This window comes from Temnothorax longispinosus, chromosome 7 (genome assembly GCF_030848805.1).
Source record: "Temnothorax longispinosus isolate EJ_2023e chromosome 7, Tlon_JGU_v1, whole genome shotgun sequence".
Classification (NCBI taxonomy): domain Eukaryota; kingdom Metazoa; phylum Arthropoda; class Insecta; order Hymenoptera; family Formicidae; genus Temnothorax; species Temnothorax longispinosus.
In genome coordinates this window covers 14,757,109-14,776,181 of record NC_092364.1, presented here as the reverse complement: position 1 = coordinate 14,776,181, position 19,073 = coordinate 14,757,109, and the positions used below count along the sequence as shown (strand labels likewise).

General features: G+C 36.9%; 1 protein-coding gene across 6 annotated transcripts; it reads right to left on the bottom strand.

The window, feature by feature from the left end:
• Positions 1 to 2,871: 2,871 nt before the first annotated feature.
• Aplip1 (JNK-interacting protein Aplip1) lies at positions 2,872 to 15,317 on the bottom strand. 6 transcript variants are annotated; one of them, XM_071784612.1, is made up of 8 exons: positions 15,050 to 15,317; positions 12,189 to 12,413; positions 10,580 to 10,899; positions 9,377 to 9,640; positions 8,409 to 8,561; positions 6,987 to 7,270; positions 6,480 to 6,658; positions 2,872 to 6,196 (listed from the first exon to the last, which is right to left on the bottom strand). In XM_071784612.1, the coding sequence occupies exons 1-8, from the start codon at positions 15,130 to 15,132 to the stop codon at positions 6,124 to 6,126; spliced, it is 1,581 nt and encodes a 526-aa protein (XP_071640713.1). In that variant the 5' UTR covers positions 15,133 to 15,317; the 3' UTR covers positions 2,872 to 6,123. The 6 variants fall into 6 exon arrangements, with proteins under 6 accessions (XP_071640713.1, XP_071640714.1, XP_071640716.1 ...); XM_071784613.1 differs by having other exon boundaries at positions 12,201 to 12,413; positions 15,050 to 15,316; XM_071784615.1 differs by having other exon boundaries at positions 10,580 to 10,821; positions 15,050 to 15,315.
• Positions 15,318 to 19,073: the final 3,756 nt, after the last annotated feature.

Sequence of the window (19,073 nt, the reverse complement as noted above, 5' to 3'; positions counted from 1 at the left end):
TACCCCTTGTCGGTTTTATCGGTAGAAGGGCTTTACTGCCCTCACGTGCCGATCACTCGTCATCGATGAGAACCTACGTTTTTATGCGGAAATCCACCGCTGAAAAAAAGGAGTATCTATAATCGACCTGTATGTACGAAGTTCACATTCGCATAATTGACGACCGCGTGTAAAGCGGGCATCAAGTTTGCTCAACATCGCCCTTGATGCCCAATTTCTCACTCGGTCTTATAGTACAAAGGGCAAGTTAAAACTGTCTGTGTTCAGTGTACCTCATCCTCTTCTCTCTTTCTCTCAAACTAACTTTTCATAACTGTCATCAGTCGTGCCGGGGATAACTGGTATTAACGTCGTGTAGCTTTGAATATATCAGCTTGGTTGTGATTATACCTGATGGGGCATTTAAAACAATACCTGTTTAAATATACTTATATCTTAGTTGCGCATGAATACATACGAGAAAGTAACAATAAAAGTTGGTCGATTTAAACAAGAAATATGACAGTTTCTTTTTATGGAGATCCAGTTTTTGCTATTTTTCCGTATCGTCGTGATATTTTTATGAAATTATTTATGAGAGATATCACACAAAAGAAATTGTTGACAAAAAATCGTTAAAAAATCCGAATGTCACAGCTATTAATTTTTACAACATGCGCTATACCATTTTACATTATTTGCGATAATTTATGAGAAGACAACCAAGCGTCACTACGGTTTGTATGACACGACGCCGTGCATTGTAGTCATTTAAGAATTCATTCATTCATTGTTACGAAATGGAGTAGAGGCATATAAATTTCTCCGGAATGGAGTCATGTGCATAATTGTGCATGCATGCAGAAAATTAAATTACTTGTATGCGATTACGTTGTCGTAAATCACAATGAAACAGGGATTGAGGAAAAAAAACAGATCCTCTAAGCTCTTTTATCTTAAGGTAACTAAGAGAGATATATAAAACGGACGGCTGGTTGATATTTAATAGAAAAAAGTGGATACCAATGCAACACAGACGGCTCTACGGTTCATTATACGCTAAGATAAAGTTGAACTTTATATACCGCTGTAAATATATACATATATATTACGTTATTATATTTTATATTCTGCTGATTGCACATAAGTGGCTTTCCGATTTCTTTCTATAAGGAGCAAGAGCAAAGGCGATTAAGTGTGGTTGTGTACCTCCTCTCATATGCGCGCCTCTATATGTATATGTATACATATATTAAATGCAGAATGCGTGGCACGCGTCAGTACCACTTGGAACTTCACAGCATCAAGTTGTACAGTCCCGACTGTTATTATTGTTTTATAAAAACGCAAGAATTTTGAAGATTCTTACTTGGGACGAGAGGTATTCCTCTTGTACTATTGTTCTTAACAGTGTCATAAATTACATCGAGAGAGAGTCAAATGTGCTTTTCTACCTCTTTAATTTATGTTAGTTTGCAGCGAAGCTCGTATCGGAGCAGGATATGCGTGCTGTTCGGTTACTCGCGCGATTTACAAAGATGAGTTTAATGTTATATTGTAAATGCCTGGTAATCATACGTGCACTAGGCATACCGACGCGAGGACTAATTGTAGATTTTCACGATGACGTGTATGGCTCGTTGAATACTGCGTGCACAATAAAAGAATGACGTTTTTTGTAAAATACAATGGAACGACAAACGTTACAGTTTATACTTACCTCTCCTGCAGATTGCTCACACACGTTATTAGTTGACATATTTCCCGTTAGCGTCATCTTTTTGAACGGAACGATCCATATATGAGCACGTGAATTTATTTTGAACGAGTCTCAGCCGGCCGATAATTATACGAGCGAGAACGTTTGTAAAAAGAAAATTTTCTAATGTATAATCTTAATGTTTTTTGCTGTTAAGCACTATGTAAAATCCGATAGAGTTATACTGTGGTACGTCGAACGTAATTTGCATGGCGAGCTACTCCGGTAGGAAATCCACCGCTAAATTATTTTATTTACTTTTATCATCCTTTTCACGTAGCTTTTATTTTTACGTATCTTGGATATATGTATGTGTATGTTAATACATCTCACGCTGATTTCATCATGGCTCTACATGTTGAGTTTGGCATTTTTTTTATATTGTAATATATTGCCAGATGGCACACACAAGTCCAGAATATTTTAATATATTTCCAACTTTTTTATATAAAGATTATATAGATTGTATTAAAAATGTAAAAATAGATTAATGTTCGATTAATTATATCGCGCATTGGTGCTTATGGCGTCGTAACACAATGTATGTGGATTAAAAACAGCTATAAGTATTTTTTTTTTCTCTTTTTTTCTACTTTACGTTGAAGGTGGTTAATTCTTGTCGAGAAAAGCGGAGGGCGAACGGAAATAATGAAGATACGCGTACATTGTGAACGAATTCAAAGAAATTGCGCAGAGATTTATAAAAATGTTTACGGTCGAGTCGCTTTAGAACGGATACAGATATTAATTTCGCTCGGAAATTATTGATAACGCGGAGCACGATAGAACTTGTCAAAAAAAATTGTAAATGAGAAATCATTTTTTTTCCGATCGGATGATCTTTTCGTTTTTGATAAACGAAGGAAATTAATAATTCAACGTATAGTTTGCATAATTCGGCTATTACTCTATATTAATATATAACGAAAAAAAGAAATACGTATGCGCATTCATGAAAAAGAGGAAAATATGTAATTGTGACGAATAAAGGAATATAATGATGGAGGAGGATCATGTACATGTACAGTTATTGTGTCAAGACTGAATTAATGACTTCAAGAAGGTGGAACATTTTTGTAAATAATACTGCCTCTGGAAGAAAAATATATGTAGAAATTATATGAATATTGTAGAAGTGTCGATCACATCGTTTGATTTATATTTGACCCTTCTTGTCTTCGTTTACAAATCTACAAAAGAAATATACCGCATTTCAAAATACTAAGGTCGCGAGGTTTTTTTTTTAATTATTATTATTAAATTAACTTGCGCCAGAACCGTTTAGTTTACAAACGTAAAATAGTGATGAAGATTTTGTCGCCTCAGATACAATAATACGTAATTGTCGAAGCGACTTTGATAATTAAAAAATCAGTCAATCGAATAATTTCTAATACGTTTACGTAATTGCTATCGGTAATTGTTTAATGGGCGGAGAGCTGTCGGAAATAAATTTATTGAAGATTCTCGCTCGTTTTTATTTTATTCCATTCGGTGATGTGTCTTAAAAAGATTCGAGAGGAATAACTGTGTCGTAAAAATAGTGGAGATTTGTACGCGATGGTGAATATCGTAGCTACGTTAGAGAAAATGATCGAAAAGGCACGGCATTTCGTGGCGATCCGAACGAAAGGCACATTCTACGTACCGCGGATATAAATGAAATAAGTCCCCTAAAATGAGAAATCACTGTAATTTGTCTCTCAATTTTTATTTGATATACTGTATAATCGAGGCGTGTGAGTCGTACTTATCTAACATGCACCAAATCCCAAGTAAGACAACGCACAGAGCTCGTATTGTCGAGGAGAAGTCCGTAAATTGACAAGATTCTCCCGGCGCGAATAAGAGATCCCAGTTATAAAATCACATAAAAAATGAGAAATAAGAAATTTTAATCGCAAGATGCTTTTAATCCTTTAAAATTATTAAAGGATTAAATTTAAATTAAAAATAATTTTAATCATTGTTTTAATCCTTTAGTCCTGAAATATTGATAATATAAAACTGATATTGAATCCGTAAGTCTCTTCGAAATAACTAAAGATTTACGGATGAAGAAATGTTTTGGAGATCATCGATGTTTTGTTAAATTGTTATTGGTCGACGTAATTTGAAGTCGATTTAAAGTCGATCATAATACGATTTTTCATCGATCGAATCCATTCGTCGCGCGTCGGTGAGCTGCTCCGCGATATTAGAAGTTCAAGACCAAACGAATGCTGATAATAGATAACTTTATGCGACTACTGGGACATCGTACACGCGCTCTGCGTACGCAACATCCTAAAGGCAGTGTGAAATAGCGAATTGAAATAAAAACGGATATTGATAGCGGTAGATATCGATTGATAATGATACTGCTCATCTCGCTTGCACGCAGACGGTATCGCTTTTACTTTCCTATCGTCTCGCATTTCCGGCAACGATGCTGCGCGTACTTGCAATTTGGTTCATATTCCCACTGGTGGGAAAATTTCTCAGAATTTTTCATATTATTAATTAGAATTTCCATAAAAATTTTCAGAATGCTCAGAATTTTTTCGATTTTTTTATACGCAAATTGGAACGTTTTTAAAGAAAATGTAGACAAATTAAGAATAAAATATTTTAGACTTTTCCCTCCAACATATCTTTGTAAAAATCTGAATAAATATGAGAAAATCTGTGTAATTTATCAGAAGTTTGCATACATATAGATATTGAAATATTCCGAAAATTATTTCTAAAAGTAGTTATTTGAGAAATTTTATAAATTTTTGCAGAATTTTTCACAAGTCTCAATTATTACAAAACTGAGAAAATATGAAAAATTTTTTCACCAGAGAGCCGTATAAAGTCACTGTTAAAACGTTGCGACGCAGCGCAATTAATGATACTTCGAATGCAGAAGCCCGTGTGCGTTTCGATAACGTTAATTTTCTTTCCTCACGCAGGTCGCGCGGAGATTCGAGAGTACAAACTTTTGAGAGGGGGGGACTTGTCTCGTACAGTAAAACTTATGATCGGAGTTGAGTCTCTCTCTCTCTGCCGCAAAGAAAAATAGAAAAATATACGAGTTTCTAAATAGCGGCGCGCCCACGCGCGTGGGCCTCGCCGTTCTCTAACAATAAGAACAATACAGTTTGAAGATCGTTCTAGATGACTATTCGTTGCTAGGATGAAAAACGCCATCAGCAAGAAGCACAATCGATACGCGCCGAAAGTTAAAGCGTCACTTCTCTTCCCCAAATCGCTCGATCTCTCTGCTACGATCTCTCGCTAAACTCCAAATGACCCAACGCTCTCTCATTCTCTATTGTCGTACTCCCTTTTTCTACGCATCACTAAGCGGGTTAACTTGGTCGTGAAATCGGGGTTTTAGGAATTAATTCGCTATCGATTACCAAATCTGCTTATTAGAGGATCTTTAACGAAGTCTTCTTCTATATATCATGCTCTCTTCCAACCTTAAACACGAAGTCTAGTCAAAAAGGTGTAATACCTTTCGATAATACGATGGATCGTGATATTTAACCATTTAACCGTATTTAATTGTTGTTGGAATTAAAATTTTAATCATTTTTAACTTTATGTTTACTTTTGACTAATAAAAACTGTTTCAATGAAATTTAGAAAGTACTGTAAATGACAAATCTCTTGTAATATTTCTATTTTTATTATTTTTAAAATTAATACATATATTTTTAACAAGTATAATATTTTACTCAAGTTTATGTCAAAAATGATACTTTTCTAATTAGGAACATTGGCGGTTAAACGGTTAAGATAGTCGTTCTGTTTTCAATTGTGAAAAAATATAATTTCGACAATGAAACTTCGCAATTGAAAATAGATCAATTTTTATCGACTATTAAAGCATCAGCATCTATCTTCATTCACTCAGTCAATTTTACGTTTGTGTGATTCTGCCATTATTTTATTAGCAGAAACTAAGAGAAGTATTAAGAATATATTTTAATTCGATATGAAAATATCATCAATTTCAGCCGATACGATGCCTGTGAAATAAAAGTAATTCGTCTACTTAGTGTTATTTAATAAATATAATTTCTTCCCGCTGTTCGATGTACGTAGGATCGTATTGGATCACACGCACGAAATTGAAAGAAATTGATAATAAACGACGAATAAAAGGAAAAATGGATAACGAGAGAATAGACTGTTAACGGAAGCTCGAGCTCGTCGTGACGCTTCCCAAAATGCTCCGTACACAATAGGTATACATAGATATACATATATTCAATATATGTATAAATTGGGTGTTTGATTCGCGTTTATTATTTTATATCTACAACTAACGGGCAATATATACAGGGGATAAGGGGGAGGAAGTGAGATGTATCATTTTCTCCGTGGCCACTATAAGTCAGACTGAGAGCAATTTATTCAATGTAGATGTCCTCTATCGGGAAAGCAGTCTCGATGAATTTCGTGTAGAACCGATGAAAAGCGCGTCTGAAAGAAGAGAGTCTCGAGTTATCGCTCATGTTCTACGAATAATAGATTATTCGTTCTTCTCGAGATTTTTCGGAGATTTAGAAAAAAAAATTTTTAAATATGAACTGTATCATATTGCTAAATTGTTAGTTGCAATACGATATTTAAATATAATCAAATTAATAAAGAAATTACTCATAAAGTGAAAATTTTTCATGACTTTGCGCTAAGTGACGGCCAGGTCGAGTTTTTCGTGATAATAATTTTAGAAAAATTAATTTTTAGAGGCAGGATAACTCACCCGACAGCTTCGGCGACGGGTCTTGTGGATTCTTGACCGATGAACACGTGACAAGCGAACCTCTGCAGAGTGGGGTGCTTCGTGATGAAGCCGAGGTAGCGATGATCGCGAGGGTGAAATGCACAGAACGATACATTCTTCAGCGAGTAGAAATAATCGTGACAAGGACCTTGACTTTTCTGCAAAAATACGTTGGCAATTAAAAACTTTTCGACTTTCTCGTTTCCCTTTCAATATTCACACATTAACGTGTAATAAATATTGAATTAAAACTAATTATACATGCATAATTAAAGTCGTAATTAAATAACGTCTTGCGCATCAAATAGTTTTATAGAATTAATATAATTCTTTTGTAAATTTTTTAGCTGTGACAAATCTTTTCTAAATAGTCTAAATAGTCTAAAAGTCTTAAGGTTTGACGCTCTTGCTGAGAATTAAAATAAATATGTAATTCGTATATTGCACACATAAATGAACTTCAATCGATCGCAAGGGGACACTTACTCGCGGTTTACTTCTATCGACCATTCGAAGCCCCTGATCGGACACTTCCAAGATGCAGCTCTGCGAGACAGGCGGATCTTGCGAGGAGTTGCGAAGGATTCTCCGCACCGCCTGGCAAACCACTCCTGTACCCTTGTGCGCCAGGGTCTCCACCGAGTCCAGGTAACCCAGGAGATATCTCTCTCTCTTCACTTTGGGCGCGGTGGGATCGAAGTCACTGTAGTCCATGTCGACCGCATAAGCCGACGGAAAGATGCCTTGTCGGCCCGTCCTCAGATTCACGCCTAATCGCGAGAAACAGAAAGATAGAATACTAAATTCTGTGCGTGGCGTTAATTTTACATTCTTTTTTGCTTTTTTTTTTATTTCCACTCTTATCTGATACACTCAAGAAATAGGCAATCAAATAGAAGAGAAATTCGAAGTATGTCTAAAAGTATTTGAAGGACAACCGAAAAATGAGAATTTCTTTCTTTAAACCGTCTCTATATCTTCTAGACATTTAATTGCTTTAGAGTTTGGGTGGCAGTGTAATCTAATGGTAAAGCGCCAGACTCGTAATTACGAAAAACCGTGTTTAAGTCCACCTGATCACAGGAATTTTAATCAAGAGACACGGCAGTGTCTCGCGCCAAGTACGCGCGAAGCGAGACCGCACCGTGACTCTTTTACGCGAACGCACGAGTTGCGGGTATCCGAGATTTTAAGATCTCAATAACGAGTGAGTGAACGGATCAAGTTCTAAGTAGGTATTCTGAACTGCACTTCTTCGCACGAAAAAGGGAGCGGAGACGCTATAAAAAAAATAATTAGAATGCAAAAATATTTTGCTAAAACGTTTTATTTTATTAGCGTATTAGGAAAGTGTACGTACTGTGTTGACAAAATATCATTCTTAAGAAAAAAAAACAAATTAAAGAAGCCTATTTTCTTACATTTTTCACACTGTATAAGAATCTCGCTTACGTAGAAAGTTGGATAACCCATGTGGATACGTTTTATTTATGAAATTTCTTTTGATAATAACTTTTTAGCAAACAACAATCGACGATATAAAAAAATGTAATGAGAAAATAATTAAGTTTTTTTAATTTCTTGTTTTTTTATAATAATATTTTGACAACACTATACGTACAGTTTTCTAATACACCAAGAAAATAAAACATTTCAGCAAAATATTTTTAAATTCTAATTTTTTTTCATATCAAAATCTTGAAAAATGTTCAAGCCGAATAATTAAAATCTGAATATTTCAGAAACTAAAAATTTTCGCAACTCCGCATATGTGGCTTCGACTACATTCAGTAAGTACTACGTACCTGTAAAATTTCATCAAAATCGGACTTGGATAATATACTAAAGTTAACCCCTGATTACTGCTGAGTCAAGTCGATATATTGCGAAATGAATATTCTTACGCACCTTCGCACCAGAGATCATCGGCTTCCTTCTGCACGTATATGGGGTCTCCGATTTCAAGATCAATTTCGTCATGGTGCCGCGATATGAACTTGTGCAGGCCTCGATGCGTTGCCTCGAGCAGTTCCAGTTGGGTGAACGGTACGCCTCCGCTTCCTTCGGAATGAAAAAGCGAGCTAGTATTGATTCTCCGAGAGTTACTCTGATTAGCTTGAGAAACATTGTTTATGATATGGGACAACAATTCCTGGCTTTTGCAACTTTTCCGAACTAAGGCAATAGAAGCGCTAGATTATTGTGTAGCAGAAAATTCCAACGAAGCATAAAATTATACGAAGCGTTAAAATATTATGTGCAAAGCGATACCTTCTGTTGATTTTTAAAATAATTTTGTTTGCCATCAGAATAAAGTTTAAATATAATCTCTGAATTATTTAATAGCAAAAATTAATGTAAATTTATAATTCAAGCAAAGGAATTCAATCTATAAACATCCATAATAGCAAGCAGATTTCAAAATGGGAAATTTTATCATTATGTATTATAACAAGCACAACAAGGAAAAAGCTATAGACCTAAATTTTAGGGATTAATAGAACTCATTAAAAGAAAGAGAAGTTAATAAATATCAGAAATATTTAAAAATTAAATAAGTGTTTTTTATCTAAATAATAGGTCAACAGCTTTAAAGATATTCATTTTTATAATTTATAAATTAGTAGACAAAAACACATTTATAATTTCTTCTCTCATTTTTTGTTTTTTTAAATTTAATTCTTCTAATATAATTCGTTAGATCTTCGACATAATTTCTTTATATCTGTGATATTAATGATATTATAATAGCGGTACTAACATATTAGTATTTTTTTTATCTTTCCATGTCATTTTTGTGTTGTAATCGCGCATTCGAGTCAATTTAAATGGATACAAGGGCAAAGATAAGATTTCTCGAGGAGGATCGTGATTACCTGGGGTGCTGCTGGGCGACACCGAGTCCGTGTTCTGCAAGGTATTGCATGGTATGGGCGACACGCTCTTGGGGCCGTTATCAGGAGAATGAGCAGTAGAATGACCGCTGTCGGTGGCCATCCTCTCGCTGTCGGGCGAACTGTCCTCGTGACGGAGTCTGGGATGACATTTCCTTAAGACAAGATGAGGTCGGGCCGATGTCGAGCCGGTGGCGGCACTCAACTCGTCTGCCAGCGAGGTCGACGTCTGGCACGTGGGCAAAGCTGAAACGGCATCGATGAACGTCAACACGCGCGTTTCACACGCGAAATGCTCTTTCTTTCTCGAAGAATTCCAATACGCTGTATGAATTCTTTTGGCACGGTTTTTGAAATAATATTCAAAATAAAATCGCGTCTCTCAATCTATATCGGAACAGCACATTTGTCACGACCGCGAATGGAAAATGCTGCTGCTCCACAACAGGTGCCTTATATAGAACTAACATGATGCAAGTGGATTTTCTTTCTGTGGTCGCGACAGTGTGGTCAGTTTCTCGGTTTTCTTGGTTTTCGTCGGTATGTAAGATGCATGAGTGACAGTGACAAGTGCGACGGGCAAAAATAATACAACTGATGTTTATCATTCATTGTACGCGAGTAATATTCCACGTCAAATCGGATTTTAAAACATATCATGAAATTCATGGTTACTTCACCATAATCAAAATCACACAACGCATCAAAATACAAAAGTCATATATGTGCGTGCATATTTTAAATAATATATAAATATTTCTAAATAAATTAAAATACATTACATAAGATGCTTAAGATCTGTAAAATATCAACAGGTTTTTAATAGCATATTAATGAGAAGTTCTACATTAATATGTCAACACGCATTCGATCTTTACTCTGATCTTTACTCTAATTTTTCGAAAATTGCGGACAATATGTTGCTGAAAGACTTCCACATTAAGAATAGATTTTTCGTTATTGTTTATACTATTGTTGATAAATCACCTACTCATGTGAATTTTTTTTCTTTCGCGTTTTGTGTTTTTCTATAAAAATTACAGTATTAAGTTTACAACAGTTTAGTCATTGAAACTGTTGAATGTAAGATCGAATGCGAAGAAATTCTGCACATCCGCCAAATCTCTCGTTATTGTTAATTTACCATCAGACGCGTTGTGCATTCGTATACGGTGCTTTTCTTACATTTTTTGCTTTTAGGAATTTCCGGCAGTCTTCTACGTCTGCGCTCGGTGCCGCCGCTTCCGGGTCGATTCGACGGCACGTGCTCCGGCGTAGGCCAGGAGCTCAAACTGGAACACGAATCGCCGACATCGCTGACGACACTATCCCGGCCGTCGTTACCGGATACGGTAGTACCACCCCCGCCCGGTCCTGGTCCGCCACCGCCTACCGATCGACCCCTGCTGCTCAGTCCACCGAACAAGCTAATGTCATCCAAGGCAATCGTATAGTGAGCTAAACTATCATTTTTCATGCTGCCTATTTTAATTCTTCGCGAAGATCTAAGTAAAACATAACAATAAAACATAATAATAAGAGAAATAAGACCGTTGATATACATTAAATAAAAAAGTTGATTCTTATTCTTCGTCGAGATTGTGAGGAGATTTATCTCGTCGCGCAACACGCGAGACTACGTCAGTCGAGAGTTCATAATTGCGAATTGACTGAATTTTGATGACCAAGTTAAGAGAAGAAATAATATAAAATATAAATACGTTATCTTGGCATTACAGAGTTTCTTTCGTGTATTTAATTATTCTATTTTATAAGTAACAGACAAGTGAATTTAATGATCAAATGAAAATTAAATTGTTCACTGCGAAAGAAATAAACAACCATATTCTAACCATAAAATTCGGTTAGTGTCACACAAATCATCGCATAGAAATTATATCTACGCAATGTGCAATCTAAATTCCTTGTCATATAACAATATATTATTCACGTTAATAAAGAGTATAATAAAAAAATCTAAATTCTCTTGATATTTAATTATTATGCAAATAGAGGAATCATAAAAGGTTATTGACGCAATGGTAGATATAGAACAGAGATGCGAAAACCCACTTAGAACCCTCGGGAAACATTAAGAGTCCAGAAAGTGCTATATATTCTTGTAGCGCATCGACCATCGTCCGCATGCATCACCAGTTTCCAACCGCCGCGGTGGGCGACACTTGATTAATAATTACGAGCGTTGCTGCACGCCGCGAACTCTTTCCGAAAGTTTCAGTTATTTTTAACAAGGTCAGACCGACGAGATTACGGCGTTACTGTAGATTACTATGCGATGATGCGCGTACGTCACCTGTACCTACGTGTATGTGAATGATACCGTCGCGAATTAAAGTACAATTGCATCTGAAAACGTAGCATAAGCGAGACGTGGGATAAATTGTAATAGCCACAACACAACAGAATTTCCGAGCTTGTCGCAACAATATTTTGTGGAAGGGATTCGTATCGCTGAGAATGTAATCCCGTTTTTTCTTGGCGAGAACTGAAATTATCACAGATATTCTATCCCTTATCTTAACAAATCTGTACTCATTCCTTTATCTCTCGCAAGATCGCTTTAAATCTCTTAATATGTTTTCTGCTCTCCCTCTGTCTCGAATTCTTATTATCTTCTATCATAATTCAACGTTCAAAGTGTTACAAGTTTTATCCAAGTTAGTGCCAGTTAAAAGTGAAACTCTTCGCCAATCTCTTCTTCGTTAAAAATTATTCAAAAAAAAATGTTAAAAGCGTACAAAGACAATTAGTAACAAATAAGCACAACACTTACGACGTTACCAACCTAAAATCGCTGTCAGCTATGATCGAGCAATGATGATTTAGCTCCTCGCTATCATCGGGGGTGGTGTGCCCGCTTTGGTTGTCGTGCCGGTGGATGACGACGACTTCCTCGTCCTCGGAGTCGCCGGTGACGACGTCGCAGGATCTGCCGACCTCTCCGTCGCTCCCTTGCGAGGACGTCGGCGAATCATCGATCATCACATCGTGTACGAGCCTGGCATCCAAATTATTAAAATACGCAAAGGTTACGCGCATGAAAATCACGATCAAAACGATGCATAAGTGCTATATATGAAATAAAAAATTAATGAGCTGTATCTGACAGCGTTCTCTAATTAAAGGTAAAAATATGATAATCGATAATAATTAATTTATTCTTCGAAAATGGCGTGCAATTATCGCACGTCGTGGTGTTTTTAATTTTTAATATGTAGAAAATAATAATAAATCAAAATAAAAAAATATTTTTGCCATTAATTCTATTTTATATGTTGTGACTATCTTTATGTTATTATTTTTTAATAATGACACAAAGATAGTCACAACATATAAAATAGAATTGATGGCGATACTTCGTCTGCCGATAAAAATAAAAGTATAAAGTCATTTATCAGAATTAAGAGTGAAAAAAAATTTTGGTCTTGTGCTTTTTCATTTTTGTCTATTATATTGCGCCATTTATCGCATAGGTAAATATAAATGCACGAATAATTCTTAGTAATTAATTCATTGTTAATAAAAAGTGAAAATTGTAAGTGACATTTGTACCTCCTATTTACACAACAATCAAGATCCCGTTTGTAAAAGAATAATTCGAAAGCGTTATAATGTCGAAGCTCTCGTGCGAGAAGTACGTCTACTCTTTCACTCTTCAGATGAAAGGGAATACTTGAGCCACAATCGCCGACAAATATCTCGCGTCCAGTTGCACATTGATTTTATAAATCATAAAAGTGGCATCAGATTTGACGAAAATGTGAATGTTAATTGAGAGAAAAGCCCATTAATTTCACACACGTTGCTTCGAAATGCGAGCAAACTCGGAAATTAGATCGGAAATAATTGCAGCCGCGAGACTGTTGCGTATCGATCTTGCTTTATTTTTACAGAATCAGCTGCGGGCAGTGACACGTCTGTGATTCAATATAAATGTATCTGCAGTAGTATAATCTCGCACGATTTGGTGAGAAACATAATAAAAATTCTATACAAAATGTCGATCATGTAGAAAGATTATAATCTAGTTACCAATTATATCTCTATATTTTTTGAAATGACAGAAAAATGACACATGCTTTTCTGCTTACGTGTATTATTTATGTTACATAAATTTTCTCTTCCCGAGATCAAAATATATATCTTCATTAACCGAATCTCTCGTGCTTGAAATGCAATTGAATACGTAACTAATACACAAACGTTACGTGGCTGCGTTACGTTTATGAGGTCAATTGCTATACGCAAAGTTATGCAATTACATCTCACGTCGGTCTCAACACTACAATATATTAACCGTCTAAGCAGGATCATCGGTTATTTGCGGTAACATGTACGTATGCATCAACGAAAGCCGTAGATCACATCCGTCAAAATTGTCTATACGCGCGTCGCGTTGCAGTCTCATGTCGCATTCGTATCCTTGTGTCACTTATGCTCCAGGATCAATAATTTTAAAGGCACGATGCTGAAGGGGCATTCTTGGCGATTTCTCCTTGGTGACTTTCAGTCTGGTAGTGCATCGAAGTGTATCCGCGAATGCGACATTTTATACTGTGACATTTTATAAGTCCCTTGAATTTTGTATATATCAGAGGGATATGTGCATTTGGGAACAACGTATAATAATGTCATAATATTTTATCATTGTATATAATAGAAACAAATGATCAGATAGTAACAATGCTCTCGTATAACTTCACTTTTTTCAAGTCTATAAATGCCATACAATCTTATCTAATTGTAAGAAGATTTTAGACTGCTATATTTTAGAACTTAAATAAAAATTTTTGATGATACAGAAATAACTTTGCCATTAAATTGTCGCATTAAATTACTCAGTGATGTGGGAAATTTCTGTCAAAATGACTCATCCTCAGACGGCATCCCTACTTCTTGAACTATCAATTCCGGTTGAAGGTATATACTGTGTTATTGCTTATTAAAATAATAAAGTATAATATAATTGTTAATTGTAGTTGCATATTTTAAAGGGCCACTGAATAAAATTCGTTAAATAAAATAACAAGGCCTTAAATGGATATACCTCAAGAAATTAATAATATTGGAGGATATATAATTTTTTAAAATCATAAATCACTAGTTGTCTGTATACAATATTAAACATATCACATATAAAATAAATAACATTTTAAGAATTCAGCGTGTATCTTTTGCAATTATTATCTATAATTGATACGATAGATGACGGCTCATTAAATGAAGAGTCAGATTATTTATAATCTCGCCAGTTTTGTAAAATTATTTGGGATAACGTGTCATGTACAAATATTTCTCATACACTCCCCCCAGTCCCGTTTACCAATTTTCAACTCCCTCAACGTGGTCTACTATCTACAACCTACATTATTTATCATTTGCACAATCTGCACATATCACCAAGTCTACTCGACAACGATGTATGACCCGCGATACATTTTTACGGCTTCTAATGTGTTCCTGGACCGATCCCCACGCCTCGTGCTCCCAGTTTCCCATCTAAATTATCTCCTCCCTTTGATTCCCGACCGCCTCTCTCGCCACGACCTATGTGTGTCACCGTCGCGGTCCTCGTTGCATCGTATGTCATATCATCTGTTCCGAAGGCAAAAATCCGCTGTGTAAAGCACTCACGTGTAGTTGGAGAGCGGTGCCTTCAGGTGTTGGGGCAGCCTCTCGAAGTAGTGCCGAAACTCCTCGAACTCGCTGTCGGCCATCGCCAACGACGTTCGCGAGGGCACGGTGCGAGGTATACGGAACGGGGATCGGTCCCGAGGGCGGCCGTGACGACCTGGAGAAGAGCTGCTTGTCACAACCCCCAGGAAACGATACGGGGTGAGATGTCGCTTACGTCGTCGTCGCCGACGTCGCTTCGACGTCGCCGCGCGAGCCCGACGCAACCCCTATTGATTCCTGCGTGGCGAACGTCGCGCGCCTGCTCGTTCGCGAGGGTGGACGGGGGTTGGTTCTCGACCGGAACGAGAGAGAGGGGGGGAGAAAAAGAGAAAGAGAGAAAATCAGAGGGTGAACGTTTGGCTACGTATTCTCGTCTCGCATTTACTGCTAAATGCAGCCAATAACATCGGGTGATTTTAACATTAGGCAAATAAAAGAATCCAGTGGTTGCTAAATGAAAGCTGCGGTAAATGCTAGTCTTAGTTTTCTATCCGCCTAAATTCTTCCGAAAGACTCAATCGCTCTCAATTGCTATGTTTAAGTTGAGATAATTGTTTACGATACGAATTCAATCAATAGCCGGTGCGCTATTTTCGAAGCAGGAATTTGATTGCGAAACGATATGAGTTTAATGCGATAAAATAATTCTTTCCTTGCTAAATTTTTTTCAAACGCTTACAAAAGACACTGTATAATAGAAAAACTATGGAGTAACACCATAAACTACATGTATGCGCTCCGAGAAAATGTGGGCCAGGTCTCTGCCCGAACATTTGTGGATCTAGCGCGCCGCCGGTCGATGTACATTGCGCAATGAAACATTTATCAGCGGGGCACGTAAACTCTCGGGGAGTTTACACTCGTATCTCCCGGAGTGGCTTGGAATTCGCAGCCGAGCCGCAACATAAAAATTCCGGGAAAGGCGGCTAAATATTTTACAGCCATCTCGCCATCGATGTTTTTCGCTCGTACACTCGTGCTGTAACGATAAAGATTTGCCTATATTCCGATGATTCGTCGAAAATTTTGCAACTTGCGCCATTTTGTCATATAACACACATATAAAAGTATAATAAAGTATCGTAAACGCAGCGTTTTTTTTTCATGCATTAAAATCGATTTCTTCGAGGCCTCGATCAATATGAATCTCGTCAATCGATTCTCAATCTCGTTCCAAAGCTCTCTAAGAATTAATAATCTTACAAGGCTTAAATGATTAAAAATCAATAATTAAGTGAAAAGGCCACAGGGCCGTAACAAAGCATTATTGTCGTAATCTTTGTAAAAAAATTGACAGCTTAGCATACGTTTCAGCCTGACATTAAGCCATCCTCAGTGTAAACTTGTTATACGGCTCTCTGCCCTTTTCACTTAATCACTGATCTCTAGAATTAGTACGAAGTAATGAAGCTACCAAACGATTGGAATTAAGTGTGACTTGGATAAAATCGATGATTAAAAATATAACAATTTTTACTTTAAGACGTAGAGCTTCATAACAATATTTTATGGGCAATTTTAAGTCATTGTAACAACATTACGATAGCGATAACTTCCTACTGGCGTGTCGCCAAAATTAAATTGCGCCACGATTACATTTTGCGAATGTCTCTGCGCGACTTCGCCAGCTGTACGAAGAAAATTTCTCATTCTACAATCTCTTACAACTGTTTTTCTCACATCCACCCCCGATTTCACCGATCGCCAGTTTCATTCGTGCTGAGAGGCTGCTCGGAAAGGATCTTCCTGTTTGCTGTTCGATGAATAGTCATTATCCTCTCCGTCGCGAAGACTTTCTGCGCTCTTGGTCGTCTCGATCGATTAAAAAATTTCAGCCGATTTTCTCGAGGCCACTCAGAAAGCTTTGAGGAAGAACGCGTCTCGCGAAGGTGAAGCAACAGGCTATCGACGTCTGTCGACGTCAGAAGGCATCAGTGACACGAAAACGCAATAAAACGTATAGCTAAAAATAGACAGCGCATTAAAAATATTCAAATTATAGAATAAAAATATAACATGAAAGTATAACACAGATTGTACAGCAAAAGAATAAAAAACGCAATCGTACGCGAAATAATGGAATTTATAAAACAATAATTTTGACGCGAATATAACTGTATGTCTTTTTAATAAATAATCACCATTTCATGCGATACGTAACCCGATCGTTCGATTATAAATATTGAAAAGGAGAGATCGATATATCGGGGATGTAAATATGATTTGAGACTGCAGCAATTAAATATGTTTTTATTACACGACGGGGGGTGGGGGGGCAACTTCGTTAGTGTAATCTCAAGGAAAAAACTCAGACAATACAAAGAAATCGACGGTATTGACTGTGTCTGACCTAGTGGCCTTTGCAGCCGCGGATAGAAGACAGTGGCTAAATTCGTGCTACCCGGCATATCCCATTAAAACTTCCCCGTTTGATTCTAAAGTCGACATATCGCCTCTTGCCGTCGACATATCGTTGCTGGTAACTGCGCCATGCCCTTTCGACTTCGCCGCCGTATCGCGGCGACAAAGGATGTCTTTCATGTCACCGGCAATAATATACCGGCATACGAAATTTAAGGGTGAATTTAGCGATGCGAGTGACGTAAAATTGCGTTATGGACACGGACTGATCTCCTCGCAGTTTCACGTGGACCGTAGATCTCTTCGTCTCTTAAATGCTGGCAGCGTCGTGTCGGGATCGATAAATTTTACAGCACATTCGGCAATGGGGTTAACGAAAAAATCGGCAGTGAGAATTAAATTGATTAAATAATAAATAGTTATATAGTGTTGAGAACGCTCGCGGAGAGGTACCCTCTTTGGAACTATCTGTCTACGAGAACGCGTTCCGATAAGGGAGCATCCCCGGTCCGAGGATCGAACGATACTCTCAATCTCGCTGAATGCCGAGCGAAACACTCGGTATAATTTACCGAGGGTGGAACTGCGTTGCGGCAGCTGATAGTGGTAAGTGATAGACCACTCGTAATGTGCTGCATCTACTTTCCTCGCGAGTGGGAGTACCCCTCGGGTGTTCGAGCTTTTATTAAACAGTTTCTTTGTTTCGGAGCAGAATCCGAAGAACGAGAAATCGCCGCCGCCTCGTTGAAGAAGCTTCCTCCCCCGTCTCCCGTATAGGAAGTCGTCCTACCAACTGACCGCTTCTTCGCTTTGACGCTTTTGATATTGCGATTTTTTAAATTGCAACATGTACAATTTTATACGTGAACTATGCATCTTTTAATGATAAAAACGTTACTGAAATTCCGTAATAATTTCTATAAAATATTATAAATTTAGGAAGAAAATCTCGTCAATATATTATATTCATACTAAAAGCTCTATACATATATCTATAATATTTAGAAAAAGCTTTGAAATATGACTTTTAGTGTAAGCATAATTAAGTATCTTATATAAAAATAATTTTAAAATAAGTACTTGCTTTGGCAGTACATATACTAATTTCAAAATAAATGAATAATTTGTAATTAGATATATATACAATTCTGTGTATATACGTAATTACATTATTAATAGCGACAACGTTATTTAAAATAGATGAAATCCAAAATAATTATATTTTATATAAATATTAATAATTATATAATTATTTTAATCAATAATTTTATTTTCTAGTGTTAAATCTTTTTTTCGCGTCAATTCAATGAATGTCTTATCCTTTTCGGTCTCTTTAAGCAAAACGAAATAAAAGAGACTCCTTAGGTAGAAATTTATTGCAAAAATAAAAGTGTCGCACCTCGTTTATTGGAAACTTTGCAATTCTTGGGCGCGCTTCTCATTACCGGTGCTCGCATCATCCGCCCCGTGGGCTCCAGTGACGTCACTCACGAGGAATACATTCGAGAACCGGCACCACTTGCCGCTAAACTGGGGGAGGGAGGGGGGGTGAGCCAACACTTGTCTTCAACCCCATGAGAAATTTTATCCGACCAATGGGAATCGCTGGTGCCGCTGTGCG